Source organism: Pecten maximus, chromosome 17, assembly GCF_902652985.1.
Source record: "Pecten maximus chromosome 17, xPecMax1.1, whole genome shotgun sequence".
Lineage (NCBI taxonomy): Eukaryota > Metazoa > Mollusca > Bivalvia > Pectinida > Pectinidae > Pecten > Pecten maximus.
In genome coordinates, this window is record NC_047031.1 from 15,903,737 (window position 1) to 15,927,509 (window position 23,773).

The 23,773-nt window shown below is 37.7% G+C and overlaps 1 protein-coding gene across 1 annotated transcript; it reads left to right on the plus strand.

Moving 5' to 3' along the window:
* The first annotated feature begins 1,949 nt into the window (after positions 1–1,949).
* On the plus strand, positions 1,950–10,216 carry LOC117315158 (leucine-rich repeat-containing G-protein coupled receptor 4-like). Its single transcript, XM_033869303.1, has 4 exons — positions 1,950–2,355; positions 2,528–5,320; positions 7,811–7,944; positions 9,892–10,216. Exons 1-4 carry the CDS (start codon positions 1,950–1,952, stop codon positions 9,907–9,909), a joined length of 3,351 nt encoding a protein of 1,116 aa, XP_033725194.1. The 3' UTR covers positions 9,910–10,216.
* Positions 10,217–23,773: the final 13,557 nt, after the last annotated feature.

Here is a 23,773-nt window from a genome sequence, read left to right on the forward strand (position 1 = left end):
GTTGTATTTCTTTTGTGTATGTCTTTCCTATGCAAACTCTACAAACTTATATATATATGTATTATTAAATCTTAAAATAACCTAAATATTGTCATTGACACAGACAGCCTAAAGGCTTTTTATTTCTAAACGTAAAAATTAATGCAGAATATTTTATCAAATTTCTTATTTTCTTTCACGTCTCCAATAAAGACAGCATTATATAAATTACGTTGAAACAAAGGAGGTAGACGAGAAGAGACAACTCGTCCATGTCGTATATCCAAGATTTTGAGATCATGTTACAAAATGGCTGCATAATTTGGTTTGGTTTATTTTGTTTAACGTCCTATTAACAATTAGGTCATCTAAGGACGGCCTCCCGAGCGTGCGACATGCATGCGTGTGGCGAGTGCAGGTGTGTTTTGGGAGGCTGTGGTATGTTCGTGTTAAGTCTCCTTGTGATAGGCCGGAACTTTTGCCGATTTAAAGTGCTACCTCACTAAAGCATACTGCCGAAGACACCCAGCAGGACACCCCACCCCATTATACTGACAACGGGCGAACCAGTCGTCACACTCCTTGTATGCTGAGCTCTAAGCAGGAGCAGCAACTACAATTTTAAAGACTCTGGTATGTCTCGCCCAGGGGACAGAACCCAAAGCCTTCCTCACAGGGGCGAACGCTCAACTAAAGGCCAAAAGTGAGGCATTGTCAAGGGAGACGTTAGGAAGAAGAAAGTTGTTAAGAAAGAATAGAAAAGATAATATCCCAAATTTAGTCGCCTCTTACGGTCATGCAATGGGGGCAGCAGGTACAATTTTTACGCCCTACCGGCAGGGCAGGGCAGGAGGGCAGGGCAGGGCAGGGCAGGGCAGGGCAGGGCAGGGCTGCATAATCGAAGGCTTTATGAGTTCGAAAAATAACGTTTGGTTTATTGTCGCTTAAAATCTTATCAACAGCTAAGGTAATTTCAGGACGCCCTCCCGGGCGTGAGACCTGCATGCGGGTGGTGAGTGCGTGCGTATGTGTGGTTTGAGAGGCTGCGATATGTTCGTGTTAAGTCTTCTTGTGATAGTCCAGTACTTTTGCAAATTGATAACGCTACCTCACTAAAAACAACCTGCCGACCACACCCAGAAGAACACCTCGCCCGTCACATTCTACTGACGGCGGGCAAATCAGTCGTCCCACTATCATACTGCTGAGAGTTAAACAGGAGTAGCAACTACCATTCTTAAAGACTATGCTATGTCTCGGCCAGGGGACGGAACAGCCAAACATCTGACGATAGTTGACTAATAATTAATGTATTTAATGTGGTAGGTTTTATATTTAAAACAATTCACTATTCCAATAAAAGTACCTAACAAAACACGATCACTCATTATCATGTCAATTAGTCAATATGTTGTCTTTGCTTTATTGTAGAGCTATACAACTGTAACGGAATCCAATACTGTTTAGGACCCACCATTCCAGTAGATGGGATTTGTGATGAAAACAGGCGATGTCCGCAATCTGACGACGGAGCTGCTTGTACCTGGTCATGCCCGCTATTTTGTATGTGTATTGGTGTTCAGGTCGACTCGGAGTCTTCCTACGAACAATTCAAGAACACCTACAACACCAGGAGTGATCTTGTATCGCTACCACTTTCCCATTTGCCATATGTTACTTATTTATACATGAGAAAGGTAAATTCTATGCCAGTCGATCTCATCCAACAAATGTTGAACCTTAAAGTACTGTATCTAACATATAGCGGGATATCGTCCCTCACCGATGGGACCATCAATCAGCTGTCAAATCTTGTATCACTAAACTTACCATCCAATAAGATAAACAATATCTCAGATAAGCTATTTAGTGGACTGTCGGCACTTACGTATATGAATCTAGGTTTTAATGAAATCAGGGTTATCACTAATAACTCTTTCAATGGTTTATCCACACTCATTACTCTAGACATGAAAAGAAATCAGATAGCGATGCTCCCTGATAACGTTTTCAGTGGCTTGTCTGCACTCGCCGATCTAGACGTGAGTGATAATCATATCGCGATACTCGGTAGTAAAGTGTTCAGTGGTTTGCACAGACTCACCACCCTAGATTTGAGCGAGAATCAGATAGCGATGCTCCCTGATAAAGTTTTCAACGGTTTGCTAATACTCGCCATCCTAGATTTGAGCCAGAATCGGATAGCGATGCTCCCTGATAAATTTTTCAGTGGTTTGTCCACACTGACCGATCTAGACGTGAGCGAGAATCAGATAGCGATGCTCACTGAGAACGTTTTCAGTGGTTTGCACAGACTCGCTACCCTTGATTTCAGCAGGAATCAGATGGCGATGCTCCCTGATAAAGTTTTCAGTGGTTTGCACAGACTCGCCGCGAACCCTAGATTTCAGCAGAAATCAGATAGCGATGCTCCCTGATAAAGTTTTCAGTGGTTTGCACAGACTCGCCACCCTAGATTTGAGCAGGAATCGGATATCAGTGTTCCATGATAAAGTTTTCAGTGGTTTGCCAAAACTCACCATCATAGATTTGAGCAGGAATCGGATACCAGTGTTCGATGATAAAGCTTTCAGTGGTTTGCCCAAACTCACCACTCTTGACCTGAGCGAGAATAAGGTAGCGATGCTTACAGATAACGTTTTGAGTGGGCTGCCATCATTAACAACTTTGAACTTGTGCAAGAATCAGATACCGATGCTTACTAATAACATTTTTAGCGGTTTGTCCAAACTTACCGACCTATACTTAAACAATAATGAAATAGTATTGCTTACTGATAATGTTTTTAGTGGATTGCCATCACTAACAACTCTAAACTTGTACGAGAATCAGATAGCGAAGCTAACTAATAACGTTTTCAGTGGTTTGTCCAAACTCCTCACTCTAGACTTGGGCAGGAATCAGATAGCGATGCTCACTGATAAAGTATTCACAAGTTTGTCGACACTTACATCTCTAGACTTGAGCTGGAATAAGGTAGCAGTTCTCCCAAATAATGTATTCAGCGGACTCTCTGCTCTTACCGATCTTGATCTTACAGGGAATCAAATAGTGATGTTTCCCGATGATACCTTAATAGGACTGTCCGGAGTAAAATATCCGGCACCCAATGAAAATTACATGGAAGAAAATCACAAGAAGATCATTTATAATAATATGTTCAGAGGCCTATTTCAACTCTCCGTTCTGAAGCTTAACAAAAATAAGATAAAGGTGATCCCAAATGACACTTTTATTGATTTGTCTTCGCTTACCTATCTTGACCTTGGCGAAAATACAATAATGTTTTTGCCCCATAACGTCTTCAATGGATTACCAGTACTCACTACTCTGAAACTGAACGAAAATCAGGTAAATGTTCTCCCTGATAACATATTCAGTGATTTGCCTTCACTTGATTACCTGGATTTGGGAGGAAATCGTTTAGAGATTCTTTCAGATAATTTGTTTACCGGACTGTCATCACTTGTATCTCTAAAACTGTACAGAAACAGGATAAACGTTCTCCCTGTTAATGTCTTCAATGGGATGTCTAAACTTAAGCGTCTCGATCTAGGAGAAAATCGGATAGAAATTCTGCCTGAACAAGTTTTTGATGATCTATCCGCTCTTTCGTCTTTAAGACTGGGCACAAATCAGATAGTTGTTCTTCCCGACAATCTTTTGCATAAACTGCCTTTACTTCGGTCTCTAAATCTTCAGGAAAATCATATACGGACTCTCCCTGATGGTTTTCTCGGCAAATCGTCTGGTCTTGACTCCCTAAATCTTCGCAGAAATGATATTTCCGTTCTCGGAAATGATGTCTTTAGTAATCTATCTAGTCTTTCAATTCTGAAACTGAGTGAAAATTCTTTATCAAATCTCCCCGACAGGCTATTCAAAAGATTAAATATACTTTTTAGCGTGGATCTCAGTGGAAATAGATTATCCAATCTTCCTGAAAACATATTCAATGGATTATACAAGCTAATTGTAATTAAACTAAATAGAAATCGAATATCATTTCTTCCTAAACATTTATTTTATGGATTATCGGAACTTTCAGAACTGTATCTTGATGGAAATGAAATTTCATTTCTTCCTGAAAATATATTTTTTGGATTATCTGAACTAATAGATCTGTATCTGAATGAAAATCAAATATCAGTTCTTCCTGTAAAAACGCTTATTGGACTTTCAGCAATGCAGACCTTTTCGATAAATAATAATAAATTATCAGTTTTCCCTACTTTACCGTCATCAGTAACAGTTCTTGATATATCTTTCAATTTGATAACGAATTTACCTGTTGGGACATTTGCTAATAACAGCCAGATGAGAGTGCTAAATATTATTGGTAACAAACTAGAAGTTAAAGAAAACCTGTTTAAAGGACTAGACAATCTACGAACTTTACTTACAGATACCCCCTTTATGTGCTGTTTTAAACCAATATCAGTTCCTGACAACAGATGTTCCGGTACAAATTTAGATCTTTCGCACTACGAAACTGTAAATGACTGTTATATTGGTGGCCCTTTATGCGAATCAGAAAGTGATGCGATATCTTCATGTTACGCCTTGATAAGTTCATTTCTACAAAAAGTTTGTCTATGGATCATTGGAATATGCGCTGTAGTTGGAAACTTTGCTGTTTTATTCTTCCGGCTATTTGTCGACAGAGAAAACCTTTCGAAAAGTTATTCAGTTTTTGTGCTTAACTTGAGTTTATCGGACTTACTCATGGGAGTGTATCTGATGACAATTGGCGCTGTTGATATTCATTACAACGGTGTGTATGCTAGCAATGATCATAAATGGAGAAGCAGCATATTATGCACTGTAGCTGGAATTCTGTCAACAATATCCAGTGAAATGTCGACATTTCTGATTTTGATGGTTACCATAGACAGATTTATTGCGATAGTATTCCCCTTTTCTCGCCTTTCTAGATGGAGTATCTCATGGGTTAAGGCCTCCGTGATATCTTTGTTCTTGTGGTTAGTATCAATAACTCTTGCACTTATCCCTGTTCTTGCAATGCAGTCCTATTTTAATGGAGAATATTACTCTCGATCAACAGTGTGTCTAGCTTTACCACTGACAGGCGGCCCTGTCATACCAGGTGCGGACTATTCGTTCGCAGTATTTGTTTGTCTCAACAGCATAGTATTCATTGTCATAGCTACAGGCCAAATCTGTATTTTCCGAGGCATGACGAAGAGTGGTGGACTGACTGCCTCCTTACAAACCCGTCAACGAGACATATCTGTTGCAAAGACTCTTCTGATGGTGGTGGCGACGGACTTCTGTTGTTGGTTTCCCATCGGTGTCTTGGGTACGTAACTGTAGATAAAACCTGTTATAATGCTATTGCACGTTTTCTTATATCATATGCTTATTCCTTCTCGGATACCGTCTGCGTCTTCAGTTTCTTTTGATATGAATCCATCTACCCCCATTGTTAGCTAATGGAAACGTTATAGGGAACAACTAACCAACTGAAAAAATAGACTTTTGAAACATCCCCTGTGTATAGAAAGTTAAGCTAAGGATAAAATGTCCGGTAGTAACCGATTGGGCAGTATATTATGAAATTACAAAATAGATATGTAGCCTGCTAGGTTACTATCCATAGGAAATGTTGATATAAATGTTGCAAGTCCGATTGAATTTTTTTTCAAAAGGTCATGTAATTATTAACAGGTAAACATTTCAGATTTTTCAGAATTCCTACTGCGAAATTCACCCATTTTCAAAATGGCTACCATGGAAAAAGTTTCAGCTGAAGGACCCAACTTTTGTTTAGATCAGTTTTATATGAAACCCTTAACTTTTGTAATAAACCATAATTGCCATATTGAATTCAAGAATTATAATGATATACTTCAAAATGTCTACACTGAAGTATATCGAAAAACAATGGGTTAATTGGTCCCTATAGACATAACGTTTAGGATTATCATTGTTTAATGCCCCCTCAATAGCTAATGTCATTTAAGGACGGCCTCCCGTGTGACATGAATGTGTGTAGTGATTGCGTACGTCATAGACATTAAGAATTGAATCTTGAAATCATATGCCAATAACAGTCAAAACATTGTTTTTATCAAAAGGAATTGATTTAAACAGAACGAAAAACAGATGAGATAATGTTATATGCCTGAAAGTCAAGTCGTGTTTGATTTTGTATTGGTCTAGATTTACGATAGTCTTAACACAATCACGTGGTGTCTACGTATGATCAAGTTTTTACAGTACCATTCCACTGAAATACCACATCTGGACACGATAGTATAAAGAAGGTCAGATTATAGTTACAATGACGAATTAGTACATATATTTCGTCACGACTATGGAGTAGTCGCACTTAAAGATAAGTCGATTTCTATTGTTTCATATCGCATGCACAGTAGGCCGTCCTTAAATGACGTTAGCTGTTGATAGGATGTTAAACAAACAAGAGCCCAATGGGCCCGAATCGCTCACCTGCAATGCAGTGATCTGTTCATATATGGATCCTGCAGTTATTTGAAAGCATGCTACAGGACCAATATGTCTCTCGGGCTATTCAGAAGTTATTTAAAGATCTAAGCATACTTGATCGACGTGACCTTGAATGCGAGTCATGGTCATTCATTTGAACAAACTTGGTAGCGCTTCACCCCAGCATGCTACAGACCCAACATCAACTCCCTGGGACTCTTGGTTATTGAGAAGAAGTCGTTTAAATATTTCAGCCTTTTTGACACCTTTGACATTGAATGAAGGTCAAGGTCATTCATTTGAACAAACTTGGTAGCCATTCACCCCAGCATGCTACAGATCCAATAACAACTCCCTGGGACTCTTTGGTTTTGAGAAGAAGTCGTTTAAAGATTTAAGCCTTTTTGACTCTTGTGACCTTGAATGAAGGTCAAGGTCATTCATTTGAACAAACTTGGGAGCCCTTCACCCTAGCATGCTACAGGCCAAATATTAGGTCTCTGGGTCTCTTGGTTATTAAGAAGTCGTTAAAAGATTTTAGCCTTTTTGATTCCTGTGACCTTGAATCGAGGTCAAGGTCATTTATTTGAACAATCTTGAGAGCTTTTCATCCGAGCATGCTACAGGCCAAATATTAGGTCTCTGGGACTCTTGGTTACTGAGAAGTCGTTTAAAGATTTTAGCCTTTTTGACTACCAACTTTGTTCAAATGGATGACCTTGACCTTCATTCAAGGTCATCCATTTGAAAAAAGTTAGTAGCCTTTCACCCCATCATGCTACAGACCCAATATCAACTCCATGGGTCTTTTGGTTATTTAGAAGTCGTTTAAATATTGTTTAGCATATCTGACCCCAGTGACATTGAATGAAGGTCAAGGTCATTCATTTGAACAAACTTGGTAACCCTTCACCCCAGCATGCTACAGCCCCAATATCAACTCCCTGGGGCTTTTGTTATTGAGAAGTTGTTTAACGATTTTAGCCTTTTTGACCCCTGTGACTTTGAATGAAGGTCAACTTAAATGAATAAAGTTGGTAGCCCTTCACCCAAGCATGCTACAGGCCCAATATTAGGTCTCTGGGCCTTTTGGTTATTGAGAAGAAGTTGCTTGAATGGAAAAGTTGACGCCGGACAGACGGCCAGACGACGGACGCCGGCCCCACGCCAAGTCACGGCATAAGCTCACTTGCCCTTCGGGCAGGTGAGCTTATAAAACCAAACCAGAACCAGACATCAACAAAACTTATACCATGTGATAGTTGAAATTCTATATTGCACTTAAGATGTGATTTTGTATCATCCTCGTCAATGTCTAAATATATTTCTAACACATTTGCAGGCGTAATAGCAAGACTCGGATACCAGATTCCGGGTAGTGTATATGCATGGGTAATGGTGTTTGTATTGCCAATCAACGCTGCTATCAACCCGTTTTTGTATACTGCTACGGCTATCTGGAGGAAACGACAAAGAGTAAGTTTACATTGAATCGGATACCAGATGGAGTTTTAAAACGATACCGTAGAACATTTTGTTCTTACAAAATATCGATTTTAGAATTTCGTAAAAATTTAAAATCATTTTCAAATATTTGGAAATTTCACTTTTTTGATTGGTCTCATTGCATGTCATAAGAGTCGGCTTTTTGTGACCCCTCCACCCCATCCCTGTGCAGGTCGGTGATGTTTTCACCTCTGTATTCTGCTTAGGGAACAATGGTTAGCCCCAGAATAAGGCCCGCTGTATCCCTACGCATGTTGATCGTAGAAGGCCTACTATTTAGGGGACATTCTGCTCGCATTGCAACAAATCTTTCCTTTGTTTCACGGGTGCTGTCTTTTCCTATTTCGTTTTCTTAATTTAGGTGTCTGCATGAACACGTCCTCATAGATCAATGGCAGATATGAGGACATTAAACCACTAAAACAACAAGAGGCCCATGGGCCTTTAACGGTTAACTGAGCTTTCAAATATTTAAGTTGATTTAATTGATCTTTTTTGGCCCAGCCCATCAGCCGAGACGGTCAGTCAGTGCCAAGATGTGCATACCAATCCAATGCTGATAATGTTTACAAAGTTAGAATAAATCCCCCCCCCCCCCCCCCCCCTCAAACCAAGCAATTGATATCTAGTCGAAAATATATTTTCCCTATATATACTATAGTAAACTTTTACCCTCCCCAAGGGTAACTATGATTCCCCATGGTCATGAAATTTACAATTTTGGTAAAGGAAGACACTTTCATATATTAAGAGTATTTAATTCCTTTTTAGGCCTTGATAAGAATTTTCATGGAATTTCAGTCAATTTGACCCGCCAATACGCCCCTGCGGTTCAGGTAGTGCCAATATACATGTTGTTTACAACAGGCATCCCATAGTGATAATTCTAACCAAGTAAATATTATTTGCAATGGCAACTGGGACAAATAATGCTCAAAAATATGATTTCCCTATATAAACTATAGTTAACTTTACCCCCTCCCCAAGGGAAAACATAAGACCCCAGCGTCATAAGTTAATAAATTTGGTAAAGGACATTAAGAACTTTTTATCTGTGAAGAATATTTTTGAAAATTTTAGTCACTTTGACCCTTTTTTGCCTCGCCCCTCAAGCCCCTGCGAGGGTCGGGGCCATATAATTCACAATGTTGGTTGACCTATGGCCATGTAAGCTTCCTGCCAAATTTCTTTGAATTTGGTCCAGTTGTTTTTCCGAAGAGGTCCAAAACGTATTTTTTTACGGACGCACGACGATGGACAACATGCGGTTACAAAAGGTCATTTGAGACTAATTTGATATCCAATCCTTAATATTTTTTGCATCGTGTGCCCTCCAAAGGGTGTGAAGATCCTTTTTTGGACAGAGTTAAATCCATCAACCCAGTTAGGCTTCAGATATAATTTTATGAATGTCATCATATGCTTTGGTTGGTTTCATCTGTTTTGTTTGAGTTCTATCAACAGCTAATGCCATTTAGTGACGGCCTCCCATACATGCAATGTGCATGCGTATGGCGAGTGCGTATGTCTTTTGGGAGGCTGCGGTATGTTCTTCGGGCAGGTGAGCTAACAACGGTACTGAACGAGTTAAAGCAGTATATTGTAACCATATATAGCATTGTTCGAATTGACAAATAAAGCTATGTTTGGTCAAATCCAACTCAACTAAAGGCCAAAAATTAGGCATTGTCAATTGAGATATTAGGTAGAAGAAAGTTACGAAAGAAGAGAAAAGGTAAGATCCCAAATTGTGTTGCCTGTTACGATCATGCAATGGAGGAAGCAGGTACAATACTTATTCCTTTCCTGCAGGGTAGTCATCATAGACGGAGCAAAATTACAACGCTTCACAGGGTGGCAATGATGTATATACAAAATGTATATATTTTTTTGTAATTTGACCTTATTTCCATACAGGGAAAGGGAAAGAAGTAACGAGGACAACAAAAGCCTTATCACAGTTGGGAAAGACGATCAAAGTGAACAACGTTACCTGCGCCTGCATGAGTGACTGGTACATGGATACGTTTCGGCATTTATGATATACATGGACCGATATGTGTGTACGTGTCTACTGGAGTTGTGCGTTGTGATATGGGTACCAAACCCAGTGACTTGATACGCGTGTAAATCTATTTAAAGTTATTAAACATTTAGTTCCTGTAACATTAGTTTGAATATCATTTGTCACAAAAATCGGCGTTCCCATCAAAAACATTCGTAATATTTGAGTTAAAAATGTATAAGCAAATATTGAAGTATACAATGAATGATGAATTCACAGTGTTATTTTCTATTAACTGATAACTGAAAAACTTCAAAGGAGGAGCGAAACCAATTCCTGGTTTGCCACATATTTAACTGTATCAGACCTGTAATGTATGTGTCAACCTCGATACATGTAACTATCAGACCATATCGGACCTGTATCAACCATATATTAAACTATATCAGACCTATATCAACCCCAATACATTTACTTGTATCAGATCTGTATCAACATAGATACATTTACCTATATAAGACCTTTATCAACCCCAATACATTTAACTGTATCAGACTTGTATCAACCTCAATTCATTTAACTGTTTCAGATATCTATCAACCTGAATGTATTTTAACTGTATCAGACCTTTACCAACCCACATACATTTAACTGTATCAGACCTGTATCAACACCAACATTTAACTTATCAGACCTGTACAAACTGAATACATTGTATTGTACAAGACCTGTACCAATCCAATAATTTCATATTCGTTATAGAAGAAACCATTCTTATTAAATAATCTCGAACTGTAATCCCGAACGACGCCAATTCACAACCCACGAGAAATGATATGGAATGATGTTGGCCTTTTCCTTGGGGAAATTACTACCCGATACAGACACTAATTACGAAATACTGACAAATCGACATCACAAAGTGGTTTATTTCTTTCGTGTCATCGATTCAGGACTTGCACCGGTGATATTTTCAATATGACAACCAACTGTTTATTGCAGGCGAGATTTGAATTTCATAAAAGACCGTTTGTGGACCATGGTTTTGATTTTGCATTGTGTAACGTCCTATCAACAGTTGAGGATTGCTTCCCTTTATGCGAGATGTATGTCATTAATAGTTATTCATATTTGTCTCCAGGATATCTCATACATGAATAATTATTCTGTCACCTATTATAAAATGTGTATCACCAACATACCAAAACATATCAGTTTTGAGCGTAGGAAATCTCGATTGTATTGAAATTGAACGTACCGGGATAGAAGCCTTGCTTGTTGTTTGTATGTATACATTGGATATAACTAGAACACTGATACATCTAGGTCAGCAAGGTCCTTGCACTGTGGTAATAATATTCCATAATCATCAAAAGACATCTACCTATATAGCTGAAGTTTATGTTTGACATTTTGGCTTCAAAAATAATCGCAATGAAGCAACGGTATACATTTGACAATTACTATGACGTGACTCTTGACTGCTTTAACCTCCAAAGACTTTTTTTATATTTCTTTTTTTTTCAAACATTTTACATGGTATACATAAATAGACATCAACAAACAATCACTTGCACACTCGCACCCACAGCATTCAAAAGATCATTGTGTATGCTATGATAGGTCATACATACATACACACATACATACATACATACATGCATACATACATACATACACACACACACACATACATGCACACATACATATATATGTATGTATGTATGTATATACATACATGCATGCATACATACACACACACACATATACAAGCATACATAGATACCTACATACATACATGTACATATATACAAGCATACATAGATACCTACATACACACACACACACACACACCTACATACATACACACAAACACACATATATACTATATACACACACGCATCCTTACACACAGCCAGAAAGGCAGAAGACACACTAAGGAAGACAGATAGAAAGGGAGAGAGGGGGAGGTACCATTTCTTAATTACATACATGTAATTATTGCATACATGCATGTACAAGAATATTGTAATACAATATGTATTAAAAGATAAAATACTGATACAATTTTTTGTAAATCACTGCGCTAGTCAGCGATACAGACCACAACAGTCAGTGTTATGATATACAACAATAGAAGATAAGTAAAAGAAAAGTAAGTTACCTGTATTTATATAATAATACAGTGTATATAACAATAAGTTTAAGACCAGGGTAGGATGTGTAAAGAACTAATACAACTCATAGATCCAATAAAGGCTTCCACTTCCTCCAGCCTAAATCAAATTGTCTTTTACCATGGTCACCAAGACTGTTATACATATATTTTTGGACTACAAAATTATCTTTAATTACATTAATGAGAGCATTGATATTCAAATAATTGCTAAGACATCTGGTTTTATATATGTAATGTTTCATAATGATTAAAATTTCGTTGTCAACAGAACTACAATTTTGTAAAACTATTCCAAAAAGAAATGAGTCTTTATTATATGCAAAAGGTATAAACAACAAATCTAACAAAGTTTCAAATTTAAGAAGAAGAGTTTGCACCTCCCTGCATTCCCATAAGCAATGTATAATTGTCTCCCTTTCCATATTACATAAAGTACACATAGGGCTAGGATTTATTCTTATCTTATGAAGGAAGGTATTTGTAACTAAGATATGATGAATAATTCTGACTTGAAACCATATCAATTTAGAATTGTTTGTTACCTTAAAAGGAAGATTATATATTTTTAACCACATTTCTCTATCAAAGTTAAAGCTCAAATTCCATTTCCTAGTACCTGTAGGAGTTGTTGTTGGAGTTATTATAAACCTGTAGAAGTCTTTCACACCCTTTTTGTTCTTAAAAAAATATTTCTAATAATTGTGGTATAAAAGGGTGTGAAAGCTTCTCTGGTTTTAACTCGAGATTTCTTAAATAGCGTTTTATTGTCAATATTAATCCATGATATTGTAAAAAATTAGTATTAATTCCAAATTTTTGTATAAATTCGTCAAAAGAAAGAAAGGCTAGATTTTCAGAATTTTTCATCAAATCATTTAAAGTTAAGATACCTGTCATATACCAGTTGGGATAGAAGACAAATTTGTTGTTAACTTTAATGTCATTATTGTACCAAAGAGGTGTTTTAAGAATACAATCTTGTCTTTTTAGCCTCATATCTTCAGAAAAGTTTAATTTATCCCATGCTTTAAAGACATCTTTCCAAAATGTATTGTGGCACCTTGATATGCATAATTTTACAAAATCTTTCCCACAACTATATAGCCTATTTAAATCTAGAGTTGACTTGAGTATCAGATACCATTTGCCTGAAGACATAACTAATCTTCTAATCCAACCTGGCTTTAATGAATGAATGAAAGCATACACGTCAATCATCTTGAGTCCACCATCTGCAAAATTTTGAATAACAACGTCTGTTTTGATCTTATGGCATTTACCATTCCACAAAAAGTCAAATAATAAAGAATTTATCATAGTGATATATTTTTCTGGTGGGTTTGGTAACGTAATGAATAAATAATTTAGTTGTGAGATTAGTAAAGACTTGATAATATTGATTTTACCAATCGGAGTCAAGCTCCGCCTCTTCCACGATGTAAGAATTGATTTGAGTTTTACAATTTTTTTGTCAAAATTCATTTTGGTATTTGATCCAAGTCAACTGAAAACTCAATCCCCAAAAATGTAAATCTATTTTTTCCCCATTGTAAATTCAAATCTGGCCTATATGTTATATCACTATATTTACAGCTCCCTAACCATAGTTTTACTAGTATTGATATTTAACCCTGAAATTTTAGCATAATTATCAGCTCTGATAAAGACTCGTTAAGTGACCTCTCTGACCCATCAAGTATCAACCCGGTGTCATCAGCATATTGTACATTTAAAATTGGTACATTATCTACATCAATACCTTTAATAAGATTATTATTTCTAATTCTTGCAGCTAGCACTTCTGCACATATAATAAAAATGTAAGGAGCTATTGGGTCCCCTTGACGACAACCTCTTTCAATATTGATACGTTCTGATAGATTTCCCCCTTGATTAATTGAAGCATATACATTATTGTTAAATAATTTTATCCACTTTCTTATTTCTGGCCCAAATTTAAAATACTCTAAGACTTTATCAATAAACTTCCATGAAACCGAGTCAAAGGCCTTTTCGAAATCTACTAACATCAACATACCTGGAATATTTAAATCTTCAAGATATTGCATCACATCATACACTGTACGGATATTTTCGCCTATATACCTACCAGATAAAAAGCCTGTCTGATCTTCATTGATAATTTTACTTAATACTGTTTTGATTCTTTATGAGATTACCCCCGAAGCAATTTTATAGGTGATATTCAGGAGTGTAATTGGCCTCCAGTTTTTTAAGAAGTGGCGTGGCTTATCTCCCTTGGGAATACATACAATAATTCCATGTCTTTGGGTAACTGAACATTGACCGGCTAAAAAACCATGATTTAAAGAGCGCACGACAAAACAACCTAAGTTTTTCCAAAAAACTTAAAAAAATTCTGAAGTAAAACCATCTGACCCCGGACTCTTATTATTTTTCATACCTCTAAGCACTCTCCCCGCTTCCTCAAAAGTTATCTTACCCTCTAAACTATCAGAATCAATATCACTTAACTTTGGAATATTAGTTTTCTAAATGTAATTCTAGATTAATGTTATCGGTCTCTCTAAACTTATATAGGTTTTCATAAAATAATCTTACTTCAGACATCCTCTTGTTTAGACATAATATCACCATTATCTGCTTGTATTTTAGGTATGATCTTAGAAGTGAAATTTCTATTTTCTAGGTTTAAAAAGTATGATGATGGTTTCTCCCCCTCCTCAATCCATTTAGCCCTCGATCTAATTAGACTACCCTTAACTTTTTTAACACGTATCGTTTCCAAATCCTTTCTTAATCTGTCTAATTTTTCATGGTCAGGATCAGTTTCTGCCTCTAATAATTCTATGGACACCTTAAGATTGTCCTCATGTAAATTAGCTTGTTTTTTCTTAAAAGATGAATAGGATATAGATCTACCTCTTATTTCCATAAGTAATGTTTCCAAAAATAATTTATCGTTTATTAAAAATTGTATATCGCTGTTACAAATATTTTTAAGAGAGTCAAAATTATATACAGGTAAACAGTACTGCAGCTTAACCTCCTCAATACAAGATTTAACCATTTCCAAATATTCATAATCAAATAATATAGAGTTGTTGAATTTCCATAGCCCCTTCCCTTTTTTAAATTCATTCAAAGTCAAAGATAACGTTGGAATAGAATGATCAGATCTATAGCCTGGTTCAATCCTGGACTTATTAACACTAGGAAGAAGAGTTTCGGAGATTAGACAGAAGTCCAGTCTTGCTTGTTTTATAGGATTTACTTTTCGCCAAGTGTAGCGTCTAGTTTCTGGATGATGCTCCCTAAAAATGTCAATTAGACTAAAGCTGTGAATGATTTCCAAGACTTTATTTCTGGCTGCAGGATTATTTACATGTTTATAATTATTATCGTAGTCTAAATTTGGTTCTAAAACTATGTTAAAATCTCCACATATAATAATATCATTTCCAAAGCTATTGACAGTGTCTACAACTAATTCATAAAAGCCCGGGGTGTCCAGGTTTGGTCCATATAAAGAAATAAGTGTTGTTCTAGACCCATCAATAACTATATCAAGAGCAAGAAAATTACCATTCAAGTCTCTTTTCTCCTTAAAAACTTTAAATTCAAAGTTATTATTCAAAAGAATAGCCACGCCACGTGCGTTAGATTTAAAAGAACTAAAATAAGTGTTAGAACCCCATTCATTTTTAATAATTTGTTCCTGGTCCGGAGAAAAATGGGTGTCCTGTAAACAATAGATACTGTATCGTTTCTCTCTTAAATAAGAGAACACGTCTTTCCTTTTGATCCTGTCACATAACCCCTGGCAGTTCGCTGACAGCACCGTGATATCATTGGTGTTCATGATCGATGTGTATCAGAGAAGAACCTGGTACCTCCCAAGACCGAGACAGAATAACATAAAGAAAGAAGGGAGAGAAAAGTAGAAGAAAAAAGTAAAACACAAACCATTGTCAGAATATAGTGACCCACTATCCACTACACACGCACCTGTACATTTTCACCAACACAAATTACCCATCAACTACACACATGTGCCAAACCGGAAGTAACAGAGTGGAGATAAAATAAGGTAACATCAGGAAGGCGGAAATCGTTAATCCGGAAAAAAAGGTTAACGTTGATCGTTCCTAACACCCACACATGCACACACCTATACTCACAGAAAAATTATTTTGTTTGCTTTTGACATTAACAAAATAGATATATACCCATATAAGCTTTCTATAGTACTTGAAAAACTTGTCACTACGTTATTAATGTTACCATAAGCCGAGATATCGTTATATATGTTTCAAAACAAACAAACAAAAGAAGAAAAATGCCTTGTTTGCTTTTCTCACATAAATCAATACATTTCTCATAAACACATATGTAGACATAATATTGTAACACTATTCTCATATTTGCATGCCCATGTACGTACAAGTATGTATATCCATTATGTACATATACGCACATTAAATAAAACACACACACACACACACACACATGTACGTGTATTGTAGTTAATTTGTTCGAAGATATACTTTTTTGTTGCTACGCGCACGTAAGCATCATATTACAACACATACATGTAACCATGTTACATGTATGTGTATCATGTATATGTGAACGACCGTGTCTCGCTACCGTGTACGTGCATACCAGATACCGTACATGTATGTGTGAGTGTGTGTGCTCGCGCAGACGAACATAATACATGTAGTTCAATCACAACACAACATATACCTTATGACATTGTATGTATTATCTTAGATATATATATTTCTGGTATTATATGACCCACATCAAAGGGTAATTTATATTACACGTTGTACTCTAAACATTTCCATCTACAGATCTAGTACCAGGTATATTAGAAAGATTATAATGTTCACAATGTCAAAATACGTGCGTGCATGCGCTACTTGTAGCTATATATGTATATCTACATGCATATACATGTAAGTACTATTACGGTGTGATATATATATCTAACATTTACAAGGTACACATATATGTAAATGTACAGTAACTGTATTATTTCACACATTTATGGTAGGGTTATTCATATTACATAGAATAAAGTAGAATACACCAAACCAATATAAATACATAAAATGTTTTATGGAACATGATGATAAGCTGAGAATAAATTACTATTTTTTGTAGACCAAATATCTATAAGCACACTAATAAGATGATATCAATTAACTACAATGTATTTAAATTGCCAAATGTATCAATACGCTACATGCCAGAAAAATCAACTTTGATAAATGCATAGTCACGAACAACAGAAAATAAAATTGGGAAAAAGTTATATTTCAGTTCCTGGTGTACATGCAGTACTCACGTATGATGAGTGTATCAGTCTTTACCACTCACGCTTATTAATTAGCTTAATTCGCGTCATTGAGCAGGTACACACTGGTCAACGTAGTGTCATCCGAAATTCTTCGCTTTTTCCCGTTTTTTAGTTTAACAAAGAGTTTACCATCAATAGACCAGGAGTTCTCTACACACTCCAGCTCGTACGCGCGTTTTAAGATTTGCTGGTTTTCCTGGGTTAAGTCCTCGAATATATATATCTTCTTACCCCTCAGTTCTTTCCTGGCCTTCAACACTTCAGACTTTTTCATTCTACGCGTAAATTTGCAAATAGTAGAACGCGGTCCAAGTCTATGGGCGATGTCTATATCGGTAACTTTCACATCCACTTTGAGGTTATCCCTGAAAAATTTGGCACATTTCTAAACGCAGGCCTCAGCCGTCTCAGTGCGATCACTCTCTAGTCCGACAATCCGAACCGAAATTTTACGACCTTGTTGCTCCAATGCATTATCACGCCGTGTCAACTGAACTATTCTCTCTTCAGCCTTCTGTACACTTATCTCTAATTGTCCCACTGTATCTCGTAATCTCTCGTTATCATTCTCAAGGTCAAACACTTTACCTTCAAGTCTCTCTATCATCTCCATGTTTTGTTGTCTTATTTCTTCTCTCAGTTTGTTCATGTGAAAAATCATATCATCTTTTGTCATGAGAGTTAATAGTACCTAATTAATCTGATCGAGTTTCTCATCGGTACTGTCCAAGTTACTTACTAACACTTCACTTGCTCTACGATCAGCTTTCGCTTTATTACTGGTACTAGTGTTCCTGGATTGCGGCATTTTCAAAAATATTCAGTCCAAACAGTATTTCCCTTATTTGGCCCCTCCCTTCAGGCCCCTTGGGGGTCAGAGTCAATATTTATATAAACTCTCTTTCCCCCTTCCCCTAAGGATATTCCAGACCAAATTTGGTTCAAATCCATTCATAACTTTATGAATAATAGCGATTTAAAGGATAAACCCCTTTTTCCCTATTTGGCCCCGACCCTCAGGCCCCTGAGGGTACAAAGTAAAAATTTATCCAAACTCGGTTCCCCTTCTCCCAAGGATGCTCTTGACCAAATTTGGTTAAAATCCATTTAAAACTTTATGGCAAATAGCAATTAAAAAACGAATCTCTATTTCCCCTATTTGGCCCCGCCCCTCATCAGGCCCCTCATCAATATTTATACAAACTCTTTCCCCCCTTCCTCTCTGGATGTTCCTGACCAAATTTAGTTAAAATCCATTCGTAACTTAATAATTAATAGCGATTAAAAGGATTAACCCCTATTTTCCCTATCGGACCCCATGGCCACTCCTCAGTCCCCTGGGGATTCAGAGTAAAAATTTATACCAACTCGGTTCCCCTTCTCCAATAAATATTCCTGACCATATTTGGTTAAAATCCATTTAAAACTTTATGACTAGTAGCAATTAAAAGACTAATCTCTATTTCCCCTACTTGGCCCCGCCCCTTAGGCCCCTAGGGGTACAGAGTAAAAATTCATATAAACTCTGTTCCCCCTCCCCTCAAGGATGTTCCTGACTAAATTTGGTGAAAAGCTATTCAATACTTTAGGACTAGTAGCGATTTAAAGGAGTAACCTTTTTTCCCCTATTTGGCCCTGCCCCTCAGGCCCCTGGGGTTCAAAGTAAAAATTTATACAAACTATGTTCCCCTTCTGCCAAGAATGTTCCTGACCAAATTTCGTTCAAATTCATTCATAACTTTATGACTAGTAGCGATTTAAAGGAGTAACCCTATTTCCCCTATTTGGCCCCGCCCCTCAGGCCCCTGGGGGTTCAGAGTAAAAATGTATACAAACTCTGTTTCCCTTCTGCCAAGGATGTTCCTGACCAAATTTGGTTCAAATTCATTCATAACTTTATGACTAGTAGCGATTTAAAGGAGTAACCCTATTTCCCCTATTTGGCCCCGCCCCTCAGGCCCCTGGGGGTTCAGAGTAAAAATTTATACAAACTATGTTCCCCTTCTGCCAAGGATGTTCCTGACCAAATTTGGTTCAAATTCATTAATAACTTTATGACTAGTAGCGATTTAAATGAGTAACCCTATTTCCCCTATTTGGCCCCGCCCCTCAGGTCCCTGGGGGTTCAGAGTAAAAATGTATACAAACTCTGTTTCCCTTCTGCCAAGGATGTTCCTGACCAAATTTGGTTCAAATTCATTCATAACTTTATGACTAGTAGCGATTTAAAGGAGTAACCCTATTTCCCCTATTTGGCCCCGCCCCTCCGGCCCCTGGGGGTTCAGAGTAAAAATTTATACAAACTCTGTTCACCTTTCTGCCAAGGATGTTACTGGCCAAATTTGGTTCAAATTCATTCATAACTTTATGACTAGTAGCGATTTCAAGGATTAACCCTATTTCCCCTATTTGGCCCCGCCCCTCAGGCCCCTGGGGGTTCAGAGTAAAAATTTATACAAACTCTGTTCACCTTCTGCCAAGGATGTTCCTGACCAAATTTCGTGAAAATCAATTCAATACTTTAGGACTAGTAGCGATTTAAAGGAGTAACCCTATTTCCCCTATTTGGCCCCGCCCCTCAGGCCCCTGGGATTCAAAGTAAAAATTTATACAAACTATGTTCCCCTTCTTCCAAGGATGTTCCTGACCAAATTTGGTTCAAATTCATTCATAACTTTATGACTAGTAGCGATTTAAAGGAGTAACCCTATTTCCCCTATTTGGCCCCGCCCCTCAGGCCCCTGGGGGTTCAGAGTAAAAATTTATACAAACTATCTTCCCCTTCTACCAAGGATGTTCCTGACCAAATTTGGTTCAAATTCATTAATAACTTTATGACTAGTAGCGATTTAAAGGAGTAACCCTATTTCCCCTATTTGGCCCCGCCCCTCAGGTCCCTGGGGGTTCAGAGTAAAAATGTATACAAACTCTGTTTCCCTTCTGCCAAGGATGTTCCTGACCAAATTTGGTTCAAATTCATTCATAACTTTATGACTAGTAGCGATTTAAAGGAGTAACCCTATTTCCCCTATTTGGCCCCGCCCCTCCGGCCCCTGGGGGTTCAGAGTAAAAATTTATACAAACTCTGTTCACCTTTCTGCCAAGGATGTTACTGGCCAAATTTGGTTCAAATTCATTCATAACTTTATGACTAGTAGCGATTTCAAGGATTAACCCTATTTCCCCTATTTGGCCCCGCCCCTCAGGCCCCTGGGGGTTCAGAGTAAAAATTTATACAAACTCTGTTCACCTTCTGCCAAGGATGTTCCTGACCAAATTTCGTGAAAATCAATTCAATACTTTAGGACTAGTAGCGATTTAAAGGAGTAACCCTATTTCCCCTATTTGGCCCCGCCCCTCAGGCCCCTGGGATTCAAAGTAAAAATTTATACAAACTATGTTCCCCTTCTTCCAAGGATGTTCCTGACCAAATTTGGTTCAAATTCATTCATAACTTTATGACTAGTAGCGATTTAAAGGAGTAACCCTATTTCCCCTATTTGGCCCCGCCCCTCAGGCCCCTGGGGGTTCAGAGTAAAAATTTATACAAACTCTGTTCCCTTTCTGCCAAGGATGTTACTGACCAAATTTGGTTCAAATTCATTCATAACTTTATGACTAGTAGCGATTTCAAGGATTAACCCTATTTCCCCTATTTGGCCCCGCCCCTCAGGCCCCTGGGGGTTCAGAGTAAAAATTTATACAAACTCTGTTCACCTTCTGCCAAGGATGTTCCTGACCAAATTTCGTGAAAATCAATTCAATACTTTAGGACTAGTAGCGATTTAAAGGAGTAACCCTATTTCCCCTATTTGGCCCCGCCCCTCAGGCCCCTGGGGGTTCAGAGTAAAAATTTATACAAACTATGTTCCCCTTCTGCCAAGGATGTTCCTGACCAAATTTGGTTCAAATTCATTCATAACTTTATGACTAGTAGCGATTTAAAGGAGTAACCCTATTTCCCCTATTTGGCCCCGCCCCTCAGGCCCCTGGGGGTTCAGAGTAAAAATTTATACAAACTCTGTTCCCTTTCTGCCAAGGATGTTACTGACCAAATTTGGTTCAAATTCATTCATAATTTTATGACTAGTAGCGATTTAAAGGATTAACCCTATTTTCCCTATTTGGCCCCGCCCCTCAGGCCCCTGGGGGTTCAGAGTAAAAATGTATACAAACTCTGTTCCCCTTCCCTCAAGGATGTTCCTGACCAAATTTGGTGAAAATCCATTCAATACTTTATGACTAGTAGCAATTTAAAGAAAAAGTTGACGGACGACGGACGCCGGACGACGGACGCTGCACCATGGCATAAGCTCACCGGCCCTTCGGGCCAGGTGAGCTAATAATAAGACGAGTATAGTGTCAACAACGAAATCGGGCAACACGTACCTGTACGTATATATATATTACATATACATGTAGCTCCACAGGAACAGGTGCGCGCGTGGATAGTGTTCACTATGGCGGTCACTGAAGCATGACAAACTTCTCACCCATATCACAAGAGATAATTTCAAATATCTCGAAAACAGTCACTTTTTTCAAAATCCAATCAGTTATGAATGTTCCATATTGTCTCATAGCTGTGCTTCGTCAAAATGATTCCAAATGACTCTGTCCTATTGTGCAAAAAGAGACATTTTGTAGAGACAGAAATACACCACAACTTCACGCTTTCTCGGTGACCACGTGACCTCCAAAGACGTGTGTAATCCTCATTTGTTGGTGTTGATTACACCAACAGCGAAGGTCATACAGAGATTTACTTTGTCTTTAAACTTTCGACACTGATGACCTTGACCATTGACCAGTGTTGGGCAGCGATATCAGTTTATTGGAAATTTGTCAACACTCCCTGCGGTTTGTGTTTCCAAGAAGTTATTATAAAGACACTTCATTAAAACACATAATCCTAATGATCTAGATGACATGAATCAGGTCTCACCTATGTTGTATATCGTTATGGCCACAACTACTACAAGGTGTGCCTTCCATAACATAACACTAGCTTGTCACGTGGTGATTTACCCAACAAACTATAATATAGTGACATTGATCTTTCTCAGTTGATTTACTCTTTAATTCAGAACAATAATGCTTCATAATGTCAAAACAAATCACATAAAAATTACATTTCATTTAATTCGGTTGATTGATTTATGAGAAGTCAAAATGTAATTGTCACACGACAGGGGACACGGGAGGCCGTCCTTCAATGACCCAAGCTGTTAATAGGACGTTAAACAAAATTAACCAAACAAAAACCAAACCAAATCTTAGCTGTTAATAGGACGTTAAGAAAATTAACCAAACTAAACCAATCACTCTCTAGCTCTCGAGTGTCGGGCATTAAGTACGTTCCGTGTTTCAACCAGCCGGGTCCTGGCGAACATAGGGGGTTAAGATCGCAGAAAAAAGGTGTGAAAACTGCAGCTGGAGACGTCGTCGTGGTCAAAGTCTTGAAATCTTCCATCTTTACCTGTTCCGATTGTTTGACCATGTAATAAATCTTTGACTTGCTCCGTCGCATTTCGAGAAAACGTTTATACAGTATAGCCGTAGATTGGCTGAATGATCATTAATTCATACGTATTTTTTTAATTAATTTGCCAATACCTCGTGTCTTGCTATTACTCTCACGGACGTCAATTATCACAAATATACCTAGTCAGGCATCAGTGCGTGGGATGATTATAAACTTAGACAAATATTTCTGGTGTTTTCAAAATAAGCACTTACTCGGCCTATCATAAGGAGACTTAACACGAACATAACGCAGCCTCCAAAACACATACGCGCTCAACACACGCATGCATGTCGCACGCACGGGCGGCCGTCCTTAAATGACCTTAGCTGTTAATAGGTCGTTAAACAAAATTAACCAAACCAATGTACTTTGTTGCAACTTCAACATTCCGATGACGTCAGATTGTTGATAGGTTCCGCGTTGTGTCTGCACTGCCGGACACGAAGGCTGCACTTTACATGTTGCAGTGTTTTTTGTCAGTAGTCGATGTTTTTTATTGATTAGATATAGTACAGCAACATGAAATGATATTAGCTACGGATATAGTTTAAGGCGAAACGGCAAGTTAAGTGTAAGAATTCTCTTTTCACTTTGTCACCGCATTCCTGACTGATGCCGGGATCGATTTTCATGGCGACGACGAAGGCCGTGGTTTTAGCAATATATTATGTCACGAACCCGAGGGCCAATACCTTTACAGACCTGGAAGCTACCAACAGATAACTAAAAGCAAATATG